Below are 18376 nucleotides of genomic sequence, written 5' to 3' on the forward strand. Positions count from 1 at the left end.
AAGACATACAAGACCACTGATAATCTCCCTCGATCTGGGGCTCCACGCAAGATCTCACCCCGTGGGGTCAAAATGATCACAAAAAAATCCCAGAACCACACGAGGGGACCTAGTGAATGACCTGCAGAGAGCCGGGACCAAAGTAACAAAGCCTACCATCAGTAACACACTACGCCGCCAGGGACTCAAATCCTGCAGTGCCAGACGTGTCCCCCTGCTTAAGCCAGTACATGTCCAGGCCCGTCTGAAGTTTGCTAGAGAGCATTTGGATGATCCAGAAGAAGATTGGGAGAATGTCATATGGTCAGATGAAACCAAAATATAACTTTTTGGTAAAAACTCAACTCGTCGTGTTTGGAGAACAAAGAATGCTGAGTTGCATCCAAAGAACACCATACCTACTGTGAAGCATGGGGGTGGAAACATCATGCTTTGGGGCTGTTTTTCTGCAAAGGGACCAGGACGACTGATCCGTGTAAAGGAAAGAATGAATGGGGCCATGTATCGTGAGATTTTGAGTGAAAACCTCCTTCCATCAGCAAGGGCATTGAAGATGAAACGTGGCTGGGTCTTTCAGCATGACAATGATCCCAAACACACCGCCCGGGCAACGAAGGAGTGGCTTCGTAAGAAGCATTTCAAGGTCCTGGAGTGGCCTAGCCAGTCTCTAGATCTCAACCCCATAGAAAATCTTTGGAGGGAGTTGAAAGTCCGTGTTGCCCAGCAACAGCCCCAAAACATCACTGCTCTAGAGGAGATCTGCATGGAGGAATGGGCCAAAATACCAGCAACAGTGTGTGAAAACCTTGTGAAGACTTACAGAAAACGTTTGACCTCTGTCATTGCCAACAAAGGGTATATAACAAAGTATTGAGAAACTTTTGTTATTGACCAAATACTTATTTTCCACCATAATTTGCAAATAAATTCATTAAAAATCCTACAATGTGATTTTCTGGATTTTTTTTTCTCATTTTGTCTGTCATAGTTGAAGTGTACATATGATGAAAATAACAGGCCTCTCTCATCTTTTTAAGTGGGAGAACTTGCACAATTGGTGGCTGACTAAATACTTTTTTGCCCCACTGTATGTGTATCCGCCTCTGTCCGGGACTGGGAAGAACAGGCGCAATGGATTATGGTAAGTGTAGTTAATTACCACAGTTCTGTGCTGAACTAGGTTGAATATTTGCCTGGCATCCCACATAGTTATTAGGTATGTTTGAGGGGTAAAGCGAAAGCAACCGACTGTAGACGAAAGTTGAGGAGTGGTCGGAGGAGGTACATCTGTGACAACCAAAGTCAGACACTAATGTGGTTTTCCAACAGCAAGGCTCAGATCAACATGGCAGTGCTGCCATTGTTAATAAAAGTTTTTCTTTGTGAGTGTGTGTTCTGGGGGTTGGAGCCATGTTTATTTCAACAATTATAAACTGCAATCAGTGAGAAACAGCCTCAAGTATCAAATTCATTTGAATTACTCAACTGTATACATGAATCGTATCAACATTTGTTCCTATTTCAATCATGTCTTTGGTCACGTTTGTGTGGGTCAATGACAATAGATCCTCCCACAATGCAGGTGATGGCTGCAGACTGAAGTTGGTCAAGAGCATATGTTTTGTAAAGTATATGCAGTCGACACGTAGGCGCAACGATGGTCATCGACTTGACAAAAGTGATCCGCTCAAATGCGCCCATTGACTACGTTTCTCTCATTAATGATTTCATTTCTCTCTTGAGAAACAGCACGTTGAGCTCACAAAAAAAGCAGGACTATATGGAGTTCAAGTAATTGAACTGATGTCGGTCAATTAGTTGTTTAATAAAGGGGGATTTTTTTTTTACGGTGAATCGCTCAGCACTACTGTATTGGCAAAAGGCAGAAACAGCTTGTTACCTTGGTGGCTCTGTTTCCAGAGGGCGTGAGATACCTCTTTAAACTTTTAATCAGTTATACAGTTATAGTTCAGTTTATCTCCTCAGACATCCTCTTGCAATTTACTGACGTGAATGTCTAACAATCCAAAGGTTGCGAGTTCAAATCGCATCATGGACAACAGATAAGCATTTTAGCTAATTAGCAACTTTTCAACTACTTACTACTTTTTAGCCACTTTGCAACTACTTAGCATGATAGCTAACCCTTCCCCTAACCTTAACCCTTTAACCTAACTCCTAAACTTAACCCTAACCTTAACCCCTAACCTTAACCCTTTAACCTAACTCCTAACCTTAACCCTTAGCATACAGTAGCTAACGTTAGCCACCTAGCTAACATTAGACACCTAGCTAGAATTCATAACATATCATATGTTTTTCAAATTCATCACATATAGTATGTTATTCAAATTGTTTACTGGTTGTTTGCACACCAGTCTGTTTGCTGGTCATTGACTAACCAGTCTGTCGGCTGGTCGTTGGCTCAAAGGTTTGTTGGCTGGTCGTGGGCTCACCGGTCTGTTGGCTGGTCTGTTTGCTGGTTGATGGCTCTTCGATCTGTTGGTTGGTCTTTGACTCACCGGTCTGTTGGTTGGTCGTAACTCACCTTTGGCCATTCTGTTGGACACACTGTTCGTACCTAGTGCTGTTGAGGTGGATCTTCTTACCATCTACGATGTCTCTGGATGACCCCTCCGGCGATGTCCGTACTGCGCTGGAGAAGGACACGCTCACCTGCCTCTTCAGGATCTTCAGCACCTTCCTCTTGTAACCCTTACAGGCAAAGAAGTAGATGAATGGATCCAGGCAGGAGTTGAGGTTCATCAGACAAACAGTGAAGTGTAAGGAGATCTGGAAGGCTGTGAGTTCAGCACAGTCTGGTGTGTAGATCAGCTTTCGGATCATGTATTGGAGGAGGTTGATGTGGTAGGGGCTGAAACACACCACGAACACCAGGGAGACGCAGCAGATCACCCCAACGGCTTTGCGGCTGCGCCCCGACTTGTCCGTCAGGTGATTGGTCTTGGCCGAGAGGCGGAGTTTACAGCACAGTATGGAGTAGCACAATAGGATAGTCACCACGGGGACTCCATAGCCTAGGAACACGGCGCCGATCAGCATGTAGGCGATGTTGGGCACCTGTTCGAAGTTGGGATACTCCATACAAGTGATGAAGCCATCAGACTCCACATGAGTCATGGGCATGGAGAGGAGGGGCAAAGTTTGCATTAAGACCAGCAACCACACCCCAACGCAGATGAACCGGACATTGGAGACCTTCCGGAAGCGTGCGAACCGGAGCGGCAAGACCACAGCAATGAATCGGTCCACACTGAGGCAGGTCATGAAGTTGACCCCGGCATATGTGTTGATGTAGAAGATCAGCCCTGTGATCTTACACAGGGTCTCCCCCAGGGGCCAGTGGAAGCCCAGGGCGTAGTAGATTATCCGTAACGGTAGTGACAGCGTGAACAGGATGTCGGAGATGACCAGGTTGGCGGAGTAGAGCGTGGTGGAGTTCATCTTCTTTAGGTTGGGCCGGATGACATGCAGCGCCAGGGCGTTGCCCAGCAACCCCACGGAGAAGACGATGCTGTAGAAGAGGGGCATGAGGACTCGGGCGTACTCCAGGTGGTCATACAGAGTCGTGCAGGTGTTTGAGTCATTGAGGGTGGGGGTAGGGGTGGGGTTTGCATGGGTGGAGGTCCTCATCACCTCCATCATTGGGCTAGTGGCTATTGTGAAGCTAGCTATAGCCGTAAAAAGAAGAAACATTGTTTGCATTTAGATTTACACATGACTATTGACTGAATGAATATCAGAGGAGGCTTGTGGGAGGAGCTATAAAAGGACAGGCTCATTGTAATGGCTGGAACGAAATGAATGGAGCATAGTTAAACATGTGGTTTCCATATGATTGATGTGGTCGATACCGTTCAATTTATTTCATTCCAGCCATTACAATGAGCCTGTCTTCCTATAGCTTCTCCCACCATCCTCCTCTGATGGATATAGATGTATAGGTACACATAACTATATCCTGTATAAATTCATGTCTATAGCATGTTTCCATCCACATTTTTTTTATGAGTAAAAATCACAAAAGCTGTGATGAAAACAGGACGTTTGTTTCGGTACAATTTTATAAATGCAGACACATAATTTGTTTGTTTGACATGGTGGGATCTTTTTGTGTGACAGCAAAATTAATTATGTGAGAAATAATGCAACTATTGATATAATAACCATCATTTCGAAGTTAACTTGGAGTCACACGATGATATGGTGTGTGTTCCTCCGACTACCGAGGAACACACAGTTAATTAGGCTACAGATGAAATAAGTTATGATGAACTTCACAGGGTGGTGAAAGTGCATAGCACAGGAGTTTGGTGGAACCTTAATTGGGGAGGATGGGCAAATGGTAATGGCTGGAGCGGAATTGGTGGAAAGGTATCAACAACATCAAACACATGGTTTCCATGTCTGTTTGGTGGAAACACCACTGGTTGGAACATTTGCATATTTTCTTAATACAGATTTTTGAAATATTTGCATGAAAATGTGTCGCCAATTGGTTGGAAACCTAGCTAGTGAGAAGGATTTGGCTTGTAGTAATGTGGATATTACATCCTACTGCTTGGCACTTATTGTGTCCCGTCCCCTATTTAGAGCGTGATTCGAAGTCACAGCTATGGAACTTGTTACTCTAAGTATGATTTTGCATGAACGGATCGGATGGGTATCTATAATGAGAAATTCTGGTTTCAGTAAGGAAGTAAAACTATTCTTTCTCAATGTGTTTGGATCCTGACCTCAAAGGTCTGAAGGAGATAGCTGCTTTCTACATAAGTCATATCGGTAACACTTTATAGTAACTTTATTGAATAAGCTTTAAAAACCTCTTAAATGTAACTAAATGTAATCAGAAATGTAATCTACGTAATCCCCAAAAGTAATTATGTATCATGAGAGGGCCATAAACAATAACTAGTAATGCTGCATACTCAGAGAAAGTTTTAAATATCACCTTTCTGGTAATTTTTTAAATAAATTGCTCAGGTATATTCACTGTTGAGGACACAAACTCAAATAAACAGTACAAATATAATGAAAATATTAGGTATTTTAAATGATGTATGAATAAGGCTTGAAACAACATATATTTTTTCTAAATATGGAATAATTAATTTATAAAACGACTAACTATAAGATTCCACTTTACTTATTACTGTAAAATACTTAGTGTTAAAGAAAATGTGCATATTTTCTAAAGGTCTCTCTTAATCAAAATGTCTGCCCCCATCGCTGTGGACGTCTCACAGAGCTCCAACTTGGCTTCTAGAACTCGTTAAGAACTCATCTTTAATCTCATATTAATGTTGTCCGTCTATGACAAACAGAAAGTGATTTTTGTTTAAAATCTATGAATTATTTTAAATTACTGCTTATAAATTGATCTCTGAATATGCTACAGCAACTATCCTACGGCTGTGAAGTAGGGTTCAGCTAGGAATAGACAGCCTGAAGAGCGAATTAAATGGTAGGAGGGACATGCCAGCTTCAAGTGGTGTCAGATTTCACATCCTGCTTCACACAGGCAAAAGAGACATACTCCTATGTCCGTGAGAATCAAGGCTACCGCTCAATGCAAGCCATTTTGATCTACGTGTTTACAGATTGATTTATAAGAGATTTATATTCATGTCGGTCGGAACCGGTACCAGAATTGTGCAGGTCCCGTAAACAGGGGACTTTACATCGAAGTGACTTTAATAAATGTTTATGTAATGCTTTATACATTATTGTAAATGTTGCTCAAAGAACGGAAGGATTGTATATACATATTTTATAAATGTTTACAAATATATGTGTTAGTAGTTTATAAATCATGTATTAATGCATATTTATGATAGTTATTAAGAAGTGTTACTATAATTTGGATAAAAATTGTATTTTGATATTCTGCTTAACACTTACAACCAATTGACCTATTCTTATTTCCCAAAATATATCAGGTCATTGCGTCTGCTCATATGGCATAGGAATCAGTATTGTCACATGTGAAATATAACAAGTAATCACATGAAAATATCTACTCTATTGCCACCTAGCGGTAACATATGCACAGTGGGAAGACTCCAGTGTAGATGCACATTTTGACCAGTTTTGTTTCACTAAATGCATTCATCCATTTTCATGTGTTCAATATTTTTAACATGCTAAATGACCCATTTCAATGATTGTTTTGTAACACCATACTTTGAAGAAATTTGACATATGCATTCACTCCCATTGCAGGCTAGCGTATTTATTTGACCCATCTACCATTAATATCTTTACAAAGCACATGCAGTTGACTTGGGTACAGCCAGAGTCAACATGATGGAAGTCTACAAACAATACAAGGGGTTTTCACAGCACACAGCTGCGGTGGTCACGTCACAGAAAAAAATATTGGTGTTGAAAGACACTTGCACACTAGGAAGTCGACATCCCTATAGGTCACTCATACACTAGGAAGTCTACATCCCTAGGCACCCAGCCCAACCATATCCGTGTTTAGGAAAGTCAAAATGCGTGACCCTAGTCACAGCCCAGACATGAGACTCCTATCTAACAGAGCAGACTCAGGCTGGAAAATAAATATGTTTCCTGACCCATTAACACAAAACCAAAGCCAAAGCCAAGGGCTCTGGGTATTTCATTGTGAACTGCGGTTACAACTTTCACACAAGGTCAAAAGTCTTTCGTCTTTTTTTAAATAGACTTTTCCTTTTTTCCTTTGTGCAAATGCTACAGCTTTTTGTCTAGAGTAAGAACATGTTAAAAACAGTGTGGCCCCTGTAGAGGTCCTATAATTTGTTGTTCTATATGTAATTGTGTGGTGGCCACAGCATTAGAGTAAGGCGTTAGAATGAGTCATTTAAGCATTATGGGCCCCAACATCTTAACCTCTAGATATTTGAGCTATATTGTGAAACATGCCATCATAAAGTTTCAGTATAAGTTAGCCACCTGCTGATTGGCTGTTGTTGACTTTGAATAGTGTTGTCTAAGTCTATATTATTAAGTTATAAATTGGCCTGGTTTAACAGCCAGGTCTCAATCATTCAACAGAGTTATTTTGGTATGAGCTGTGTAAGTCGTTTGATAATGTGAACCTAATGATTCGTTGATTGTACATTGAACCTGAGAAGAACATGTTGTTCCCTATAGTTTACAGTTCTCAATACGGCAACTTTTGTTTTGCAGCAATTGTTTGATTTTGAATTTCGCCTCCCAATGTTTTCCCTATTCTAGCTGTCAAGTTGAAGTCAATATCAAGTTGAATAAATGAGAATGCATACAAAATCAACAATTGATTAAACCAAACCACAAACGTGGACTTACCTAAATCAACTGTATTTCTGTATTCTTCCAAAGTGTGAGAGGTAAGCAGGATAGTTCCTCCTTGGCATGAGACTATAATTGTCCTCTCAGAGTTCAGCAAAGACCACGTTGCCCCAGGCTTTTAGAGCAGAGTGACACATAGAGGCAAATAGAGAACTAAGATTGAGTGACGGGCTGGCTTTCGTAACCATAGTGACATCAAAATAACCTGTGTTACTGTTTATGCTCTTGAGTTTGTGGATCTCTCTGCTCTTTCTTTATCCCTCTCTCTCTCTCTGTCTCTCTCTCCCGCTATCTCTCTCACTCGCTCGCGCTCTCTCTCCCCTACTGTCTCTGTTTTTTGGTTAGGTGAAACTAGCACCTGCTGATGCCCACAAAAATCAAGCTGTCACATATATCTACACTTTTAATGTTTTTATTTTGGTCTGTTTTTAAAGAATATCTTGAATGCTGTAAAGAATATAAAGATGGAACTAAGTCTCAGACGTAGTTTTGTAACTTACTACTTGTGGTAGCCAACTCTTTTATAATTATAAACATATTGCTCATTTGTTGATAATAATTGTATAAATAATGAATGTCAACTTAGGTACAACTGATAGATAACCAAACAATAATTGATACATTTTGCTATCAGCTCCGCCCCCCCCCCCCTAAAGTTATTAGGTGTTTTGTTCATAGGGAAGTTGGAACTAAAAGTCTCTGTTAGGAAAAAGTGATCTGGCCAACGTGCTGTGCCATGTGTACAGTATGTGTACCCATGAGAGGATGTGGTTTCAAACTCATGGCCTTATATCTTGACATTAATCATTGACATTTTCACATGTTCCTACTTTTTTCTTTCAAAGTAAAGTTTTGTGGTCTGGTATGAGTTCTCTTTCACGAACATCTACCTACACACATAGACACATTTGTGTAAGCCTGCACGCACATTCACGCACACACATGGGGCGTTTGCGTCCCTCGCCTTTGCAACCATGCACATGTTGTTTTTTTGCCCTAACATGACACAGCTGATTCAAAGCTTGATGATTAGTTGATCATTTGAATCAGCTGAGTCGTGCTAGGGCAAAAACCTTAATTTGCAACCCTTGGGGTCTCGAAGACCGAGTTTGGGAAACCCTGGCTCAGGGTAAGCAAATTGGCTTTTCCCAACAGTGATGAGTAGAGTTGTAATGACATGTTTTGGGATTTAAAACTAGAAGCCTTAATTGAAATAATAGTGTTTTAGCTAAAAAGTTAAGGGATGAGGGTGGAGAAATGTAACCACTCATTCATAGACGTCTATATTAGGTTTGAGCCAGCAATGCATGTTAAAGTGAGTTTTTCCCATATTCATTTCTCTGTCAATACTCCATACTACAGAAAGAAACCAGTTGAGAACTACCATTTAACTTCTTATGGCTGCAGGGACAGTATTGAGTAGCTTGGATGAAAGGTGCCCAGAGGTGCCCATAGTAAACTGCCTGCTCCTCAGTCCCAGTTGCTAATATATGCATATTATTATTAGCATTGGATAGAAAACACTCTGAAGTTTCTAAAACTATTTGAATGATGTATGTGAGTATAACAGAACTCATATGGCAGGCAAAAACCTGAGAAAAAATCTAAACAGGAAGTGGAAAATCTGAGGTTGGTCGATTTTCAACCCACCCCCTATTGAATACACAGTGGGATATGGATGAGTTTGCACTTCCTACGGCTTCCACTAGATGTCAACAGTCTGTAGAACCTTGTCTGATGCCTCTACTGTGAAGTGGGGCCGAAGGAGACAGGAATTAGTCAGGTCTACCATGACCTGACCATGCTCTGACCATGCGCGTTCACATGAGAGGGAGCTCTGTTCCATCGCACATCTGAAGTCAATGTAATTCTCCGGTTGGAACGTTACTGAAGATTTATGTTAAAAACATTCTCAAGATTGATTCAATACATCGTTTGACATGTTTCTACTGACAGTTATGGAACTTTTTGACATTTCGTCTGCTTTTAGTGAACGCGCTTCCTGACTTTGGATTTGTTTACCAAACACGCTAACAGAAATAGCTATTTGGACATAAATTACCGAACAAAACAAACATTTCTTGTGGACGTGGGAGTCCTGGGAGTGCATTCCGACGAAGATCAGCAAAGGTAAGTGAAGATTTATAATGTTTTTTATGAGTTTTGTTGACTGCACAATTTGGCGGGTAACTGTATGGCTTCCTTTTGTGGCTGAACGCTGTTCTCAGATGATTGAATATTGTGCTTTTGCCGTAAAGCTTTTTGAAATCTGACACAGCGGTTGTATTAAGAACAAGTGTATCTTTAATTCTATGTAAAACATGTATCTTTCATCAAAGTTTATGATGAGTATTTATGTTATTTGACGTGGCTCTCTGCAATTTCTCCAGATATTTTGGAGGCATTTCTGAACATGGCGCCAATGTAAACTGAGGTTTTTGGATATAAATATGAACTTTATCGAACAAAACATATATTTATTGTGTAACATGATGTCCTATGAGTGTCATCTGATGAAGATCATCAAAGGTTAGTGATGAATTTTATCTCTATTTCTGCTTTTTGTGACTCCTGTCTTTGGCTGGAAATATTGCTGTGTTTTTCTGTGATTTTGCGGTGACCTAACATAATCTTTTGTGGTGCTTTCGCTGTAAAGCCTATTTGAAATCGGACACTTTGGTGGGATTAACAACAAGATTACCTTTAAAATGGTATAAGATACATGTATGTTTGAGGAATTTTAATTATGAGATTTCTGTTGTTTTGAATTTGGCGCCCTGCACTTTCACTGGCTGTTGTCATATCATCCCGTTAACGGGATTGCAGCCATAAGAAGTTTTAATGGACAGCGGATGGCACCGTGATCCGCTAACTAGTTTTTCTTTCTTGAAGGATGTATGGAAATGTAGCATTCTCCCAAAGGTATTCTCTATGAAGACATTTAAGAAAATCCACTAAGTTGTCAACAGTGACATTCGAATTACCGAGAAAGGAAGAAAGGAAGCACTGCTCTCGGATCAGCGTTGTCCCTCTTACCTTAGTATCAATCAGCAGCTGCTACCTCCATTTTGGACGTATAAATTAATGATACAGTGGTTCTTCGTTTAAAAGTTGCGGCGTACTGCAGCACAGCTTGCAGGGTGCCACAGAATTCTATGGCACGTTATTGTGTCAGCCATTGTTGCCAGAAATGCAATTTACCACAATCTGTCACCATCTACCACAAACGGTCGCGTCATAAGCTCAAAACTTTTAAAGGAAGAACCACTGTATGTTGATTCTTGAAGAATTTGACTTATAAATGCCTCATGAACTTAGTTCAACTGTCGTACCCCATCAGAAGCCAAAATATAAGCTTGTTTACTGCAATATTTGCAAGACTTGATAGTCTTTAACAAATCTACTTTGAAACTAAAGTATACACCTCACACAACTTGGTATGGGCATAAAAAAATAATACACCTGGACCATGTCAGATATTGAGTTGAAATTGATCCATTTTGAGTTTGCATCCCAAAATTACACTTTATATACAGTACCAGTCAAACATTTGGACACACCTACTCATCCAAGGTTTTTTTTATTTATTTATTTTTTACAGTTTTTTACATTGTAGAATAATAGTGAGACATCAAAACTATAAAAAAAAACACATATGGAATCATGTAGTAACCAAAAAAAGTGTTCAAAAAATCTAAATATATTTTAGATTCTTCAAAGTACCCAACCTTTGCCTTGATGACAGCTTTGCAGACTCTTGCAGACAGTTACCACATACACGAAGCACTTGTTGGATGCTTTTCCTTCAATCTGCGGTCCAAACCATCTCAAATTGGGTTGAGGTCGGGTGATTGTGTGTAGGGTGCTGTCTTTCGGATGGGACGTTAAACGGGTGTCGTGACTCTCTGAGGTCATTAAAGATAGCCCTTACACAGGCTGGAGGTGTGTTGGGTCATTGTCCTGCTGAAAAACAAATGATATTCTCACCATCATCCATGGCACTTATCGTAAGAGTAGGGCTGTTAACCCCGGTGTCCTGGCTAAATTCCCGATCTGGCGCTCAAACCATCACGGTCACCTAATAATCCCCAGTTTACGATTGGCTCATTCACCCCCATCCTCTCCCCTGTAACTATTCCCCAGGTCGTTGCTGTAAATGAGAACGTGTTCTCAGTCAACTTACCTGGTAAAATAACGAATAAACATGGCCTTGTGGAGGCCATGTCATCTGATGCAACACTCCAACACTCTCCTTCTTGGTCAAATAGCCCTTACACAGGCTGGAGGTGTGTTGGGTCATTGTCCTGCTGAAAAACAAATGATATTCTCACCAAGCGCAAACAAGATGGGATGGCGTATCGCTGCAGAATGCTGTGGTAGCCATGCTGGTTAAGTGTGCCTTGAATAAAATAAAATAAAATCACAGACAGTGTCACCAGCAAAGCACCATCACACCTGCTCCTCCATGCTTCATGGTGGGAACCACACATGTAGAGATCATTTGTTCACCTACTCTGCATCTCACAAAGACACGGCGGTTGGAACCAAAAATCTCAAATTTGGACTCATCAGACCAAAGGACACATTTCCACCAGTCTAATTTCCATTGCTCAAGTTTCTTGGCCCAAGCAAGTCTCTTCTTATTATTGGTTTCTTTTAGTAGTGGTTTATTTGCAGCAATTTGACCATGAAGGCCTGATTCACGCAGTCTCCTCTGAACAGTTGATGTTGAGATGTGTCTTTTACTTGAACTCTGTGAAGCATTTATTTGGGCTGCAAATTCTGAGGCTGGTAACTCCAATGAACTTATCCTCTTCATCAGAGGTAACTCTGGGTCTTCCTTTCCTGTGGCTGTCCTCATGAGAGCCAGTTTCATCATAGTGCTTGATGGTTTTGCAACTGCAATTGAAGTTCTTGAAAGTAACGAAGGACTATTGTTTCTCTTTGCTTATTTGAGCTGTTCTTACCATAATATGGACTTCGTCTTTTACCAAATACGGCTATCTTCTGTATACCACCCCTACCTTGTCACAACACAACTGATTGGCTCAAACACAATAAGAAGGAGTGAAATTCGACAAATGTACTTTTAGCCATTCCAGTTGACTACCTCATGAAAGCTGGTTGAAATAATGCCAAGAGTGTGCAAAGCTGTCATCAAGGTAATTTGAAGAATCTCAAACATAAAATATATTTGCATTTGTTTAAAACTTTTTGGGTTACTACATGATTCCTGTGGCATTCTGCATTAGCATCAAATAGCCCCTGCGATATGCAACTTTTCAGGGAAGTCAGGAACCAATATACTCAGTCAGTTAGGAAAGCTAAGGCTAGCTTTTTCAAACAGAAATTTGCTTCCTGTAGCACTAATTCCAAAAAGTTTTGGGACACTGTAAAGTCCATGGAGAATAAGAGCACCTCCTCCCAGCTGCCCACTGTACTGAGGATAGGAAACACGGTCACCACCGATAAATCTACGATAATCGATCATTTCAATAAGTATTTGTCTACGGCTGGCCATGCTTTCCTCCTGGCTACCCCTATCCCAGCCAACATCTCAGTACCCCCTGCAGCAACTTGCCCAAGATCCCCCCCGCTTCTCCTTCACCCAAATTCAGACAGCTGATGTTCTGAAAGAGCTGCAAAATCTGGATCCCTACAAATTAGCTAGGCTAGACAATCTGGACCTTCTAGACAATTGTTGCAACTCCTATTGCTAGCCTATTCAAACTCTCTTTTGTTTCGTCTGTTTCGTCTGAGATCCTCAAAGATTGAAAAGCTGCCGCGGTCATCGCCCTTTTCAAAGGGGGTGACACTCTAGACCCAAACTGTTATAAACCTATATCCATCCTTTCTAAAATCTTCAAAAGCCAAGTTAACAAACCGACCATTTTGAATCCCACCGTACCTTCTCCACTATGCAATCTGGTTTCCGAGCTGGTCATTGGTGAACCTCAACCATGCTCAAGGTCCTAAACGATATCATAACTGCCATCGATAAAAGACAGTACTGTGCAGCCGTCTTCATTGACCTGGCCAAGACTTTAGACTCTGTCAATCACCACATTCTTATCGGCAGACTCAACATCCTTGGTTTCTCTAATGACTGCCTTGCCTGCTTCACTATCTACTTCTCAGATAGAGTTCAGTGTGTCAAATCGGAGGGCCTGTTGTCCGGACCTCTGGCAGTCTCTATTGGGGTGCCACAGAGTTCAATTCTCGTGCCGACTCTTTTCTCTGTATATATCAATGATGTCGCTCTTGGTGCTAGTGATTCTCTGATCCACCGCTACGCAGATGACACCCTTCTGTATACATCTGGCCCTTCTTTGGACACTGTGCTAACAAACCTCCAAACGAGCTTCAACGCCATACAACACTCCTTCCGTGGCCTCCAACTGCTTTTAAATGCTAGTAAAACTAAGTGCATGCTCTTCAACCGATTGCTGCACACACCTTCCTGCCTGACTAATATCACTACTCTGGACGGTTCTGACCTAGAATATGTGGACAACTACAAATACCTAGGTGCCAAACATACCCTCGCAAAACTGACTATCCTACCGTTCCTTGACTTTGGCAATGTCATTTACAAAATAGCCCCAACACTCTTTACTCAGCAAACTGGATGTAGTCACTCACAGTGCCATCTGTTTTATCACCAAAGCCCCATATACTACCCACCACTGCGACCTGTATATTCTCGTTGGCTGGCCCTGACTACATATCTGTCGCCAAACCCACAGGCTCCAGGTCATCTTTAAGTCTTTGCTAGGTAAAGCCCCGCCTTATCTCAGCTCACTGGTCACCATAGCAATAACCACCCGTAGCACGCGCTCCAGCAGGTATATTGCACTGGTCATCCCCCAACACTTCCTTTGTCCGCCTTTCCTTTCAGTTCTCTGCTGCCAATGACTGGAACGAATTGCAAAAATCACTGAAGCTTGAGGCTTATAGCTCCCTCGCTAACGTTAAGCATCAGCTGTCAGAGCAGCTTACCGATCACTGTACCTATACACAGCCAATCTGTAAATAGCACACCCAACTACCTCATCCCCATATTATTGCTTACCCTCTTGCTCTTTTAAACTCCAGTATCTCAACTTGCACATCATCACCTGCACATCTATCACTCCTGTATTAATGCTAAACTGTAATTATTTATTTTCTATGGATTATTTATTGCCTACCTCCCTACTCTTGTACATTTGCACACACTGTGCATATATTTTCTATTGTGTTATTGACTGTACGTTTATGTGTAACTCTGTGTTGTTGCACTGCTTTGCTTTATCTTGGCCAGGTCACAGTTGTCAATGAGAACTTATTCTCAACTGGCCTACCTGGTTAAATAAAGGTGAAATAAAATTAAAATAAATAAACATGCGTAATTTCATTGTAGCTCCGGGCCATTTCATAGCTCCGGGCCATGGATCATCACTGGAGGCTTCGTGCCATGGATTATCACTGCAGGCTCCGGGCCATGGATCATCACTGGAGGCTTCGTGCCCTGGATTATCACTGCAGGCTCCGGGCCATGGATTATCACTGGAAGCTCCGGGCCATGGATTATCACTGGAGGCTTCGGGCCATGGATCATCACTGGATGCTTCGGGCCATGGATCATCACTGGAGGCGTCGGGCCATGGATCCTCACTGGAGGTCTGGAGCGCAGAGCTGGTACAACCCGTCCTGGCTGGATGCTCATTTTAGCCCGGCAAGTGCGGGGCGCTGGCACAGGACGCACTGGGCTGCAAAGGCGCACTGGAGGCAAAGTGCGTAAAGCCGGCGCAGGATATACTGGGCCGTGGAGGCGGACTGGACGTCTGGAGCGTAGAGCTGGCACAACGCGTCCTGGCTGGATGCTCACCCTAGCCCGGCAACTGCGGGGCGCTGGCACAGGACGCACTGGGCTGTGAAGGCACACCGGAGACACAGTGCGCAGAGCCGGCGCAGGATATCCTGGGCCGAAGAGACACACCGGAGACCAGTAGCGCTGAGCCGGCACAATCCGTCCTGGCTGAATGCCCACTCTAGCACGGGAAATGCGGGGAGCTGGCACAGAGCGCACTGGGCTGTGGATGCGCACAGTGCGCATCACCGCATAACACGGTGCCTGACCGGTCACACGCTCCCCACGGTAAGCACGGGGAGTTGGCTCAAGTCTAAACCCTGACTCCGCCAATCTCCTCTCGGGCTTCCGTCGTTGACTTAACTCCTCGTATCGTCGCCGTTCCTCTCTCGCTGCTTCCATCTGTTCCCTTGGACGGCGATACTCTCCGGCCTCCGTCCAGGGTCCTTCCAGGATGTCCTCCCATGTCCACTCCTCCTGGCCACGCTGCTTGGTCCGTTTTTGGTGGGATCTTCTGTAACGGCTCTCGTTGGTGGTAGAAAAAGTAGACCAAGGCGCAGCGTGGAAAGTGTTCATGATTTTAATTTAAAAAACACTCAAACAGAATAACAAAATCAAAAACGCACAGTTCTGTCAGGCAACAGTAACTAAACAGAAAACAAGATCCCACAAACTAATGGTGGGAAAAAGGGCTACCTAAGTATGATCCCCAATCAGAGACAACGATAGACAGCTGCCTCTGATTGGGAACCACACTCAGGCCAAAAACACAGAAACAGAAAACATAGAATGTCCCACCCGAGTCACACCCTGACCTAACCAAACATAGAGAATAATAAGGATCTCTAAGATCAGGGCGTGACAGCACCTACAACTCTGTCCAATTTCTTCGACTTTTTGTTTGTTTGGTTAGTACAATTAATCAACTGCGCAATAAACTCCACAAAATCCACTTTCTTTACAAGCAATGTAACAGTATCCCTCAACTATTGAGTGACATTCTGAACCGGTTGCGGGTCATCCACTGTTTTGCTCCCTCAGCTCCACATCACGGATCTTTGCAACTTCAAACTCCTTTACTCTAGCAGGGCACTCCAGGAATTCGGGCAAAGTGATTTCCACCACAATTTCTACACCATACAGTACGCCATCAGATTCTTCAACTACATGTTGATTCCGTTGACACGCTTGAGACATGGCCATACTTTTTGAAATTTTGGCACTTTAACGTGATAATGCAAGAGAAGCCAGTGTTTGGAGGATATATTGGCACGGTTTGCAGGCCCTTGACTTTGTCTCAGGGCTAACAATACCCGTGGAAATATATCCTCCAAACACTGGTTTCTCTTGCATTATCGCTTAAAGAACACATAGCCCCTTGGTGATTATTCCTTACACATTCCATTGCATGAACCACATCAGTTAGCATCATTTGAATGAACATTCCACATTACCAAGGCAACCCAGCATCAGTTTATAGAACATTCCAAAACACCATGGAAATGATTGCATCACAATACCAGGCAGCCATTGGGAGTATACCTATGACTCATGAGTTGACCAGTCAATTGCCATGGTTAGAGCTTCCAAGCCTGTTCTATTTATTCTTATTTCTATGGCAAAACCACTTCTGGTATTCTTCTTCTATGGTATTATGGCAGCCACAAACAAACAGAGGTGAATGCTGCCACCAACTGTACTGGAGTGTGTAGTCAATCACAGTTTACAGACTAAATGGATAAAGAAACAGACATTAACCCTCCTATCTAATCGTGTACTACTAAGAAAAGAAAAAAAGAAACCTACTAACTTCTAACAAACCAAAATCCATCCCCCGTCCATTCTCCATAACGCTACACATCAATCGTTCCCTGTCTTCCACATACCTCTACTTACAACAATACATCAAGACATGCTTCGCTGTTTCATGAACAATGCACTCCGTACACAAACCATTCACATGTTTGCCAACCAGGTGTAATGATTAGTTCATAGGCGCAATTGACCAAACACCACCTCTTCCCTCCTAAACCAACTTTTGAATCTTGGTCCACCAACCTTTCTTTGGAGGGCATATAAATGCCAGCCCTTACATGCTGACCAGACGTTTGCATGCGCCATCCCGCGCATGTTGATTTTATCCAACAACACCAGACGTGATCAGAACACGCAGGTTCAAATATCAAAACATACTCTGAACCAACTATATTAAGGGAAAAGCATTAAACATTTATAATTTGTCCCGGGATATAAACATCAGGTTGTTGTTTTAACTGAAACGCACAAGGTCCTCTTCTTCGACAACTAGTCCACAGATAAAAGGGTAAACCGTTTCTAGTAAATCGTTTCGAGTAATCTTTCCTCCTTCAAGCTTCTTCTTCTTTGGACTTTTATATGGTGGTTGGCAACCAACTTTAAAGGTGGATTACCGCTACCAACTGGACTGGAGTGTGGACCTCAGTTCATCTTTCAATCACCAACATGGGTATATACTCCTAAAAAACAATAAGGAGATGGCACATGGGTATATGCTCCTAAAAACCAATGAGGAGATGGGAGAGGCGGCACTTGCAGCGCATCAAGTGTCACAAATAGAATCAAGTTCTATTTTAGCGCCTGGCTACGCTATTTTAGCGCCTGGGTGCAATGATTGAATAACATGTATGTGTAAATGTATTTTGCAACGCAAGCGGTGTGGTCAGCATGTTAGGCTCGCTGTCCCACCTCTTCTGCCACGTCTATCATAATGGCTTGAATTTTACATTTGGCCTCACCAACCTCTCCCGGTCATACTGTCTGAACTAACTTGACAGTGTATCAGTGTTCCCCAACTGGCAGTTTGCGGGTGGTGTATTTTTTTGTTGTATTCATTGTATTTGGTTGCATTTTTTATTTGTGTGACTGTCCAAGTCTATCAGTTTATCAGTGTTTTCTTACTTGTCATGTTTTGTGTTTTTTGTGAACCTTGGGAAGAGTAGCTGCTGCTTCTGCAAAAGCTAATGGGGATCCAAATAAACAAATAAACAGGTAAAAGGCTGTGTTCGGCCCGACGCAACATTCAGAAAATCTGTAAGACTTTTTTACAGTTGGTCTAGTAGCAGTAGCTTAAACTGTTAAAGAGCTGTACCATTTTGAAAACCAACCACTTTAGGCTGCCATTGACAGCCATGTTGTTTTATGCAATTT

The 18376-nt window shown here is 42.3% G+C and overlaps 1 protein-coding gene across 1 annotated transcript; it reads right to left on the reverse strand.

Moving 5' to 3' along the window:
• Positions 1-1836: 1836 nt before the first annotated feature.
• On the reverse strand, positions 1837-7472 carry LOC139547067 (G-protein coupled receptor 183-like). The gene is made up of 2 exons (XM_071356126.1): positions 7336-7472; positions 1837-3692 (listed from the first exon to the last, which is right to left on the reverse strand). Exon 2 carries the CDS (start codon positions 3664-3666, stop codon positions 2545-2547), a length of 1122 nt encoding a protein of 373 aa, XP_071212227.1. The 5' UTR covers positions 3667-3692; positions 7336-7472; the 3' UTR covers positions 1837-2544.
• Between the last annotated feature and the right edge of the window lie 10904 nt (positions 7473-18376).

Source organism: Salvelinus alpinus, chromosome 20, assembly GCF_045679555.1.
Source record: "Salvelinus alpinus chromosome 20, SLU_Salpinus.1, whole genome shotgun sequence".
NCBI classification, from domain to species: domain Eukaryota; kingdom Metazoa; phylum Chordata; class Actinopteri; order Salmoniformes; family Salmonidae; genus Salvelinus; species Salvelinus alpinus.

Bases quoted from the DNA above. Each gene is read 5' to 3' on its own strand.
- LOC139547067 (XM_071356126.1), bottom strand. From the start codon at position 3,666: ATGATGGAGGTGATGAGGACCTCCACCCATGCAAACCCCACCCCTACC.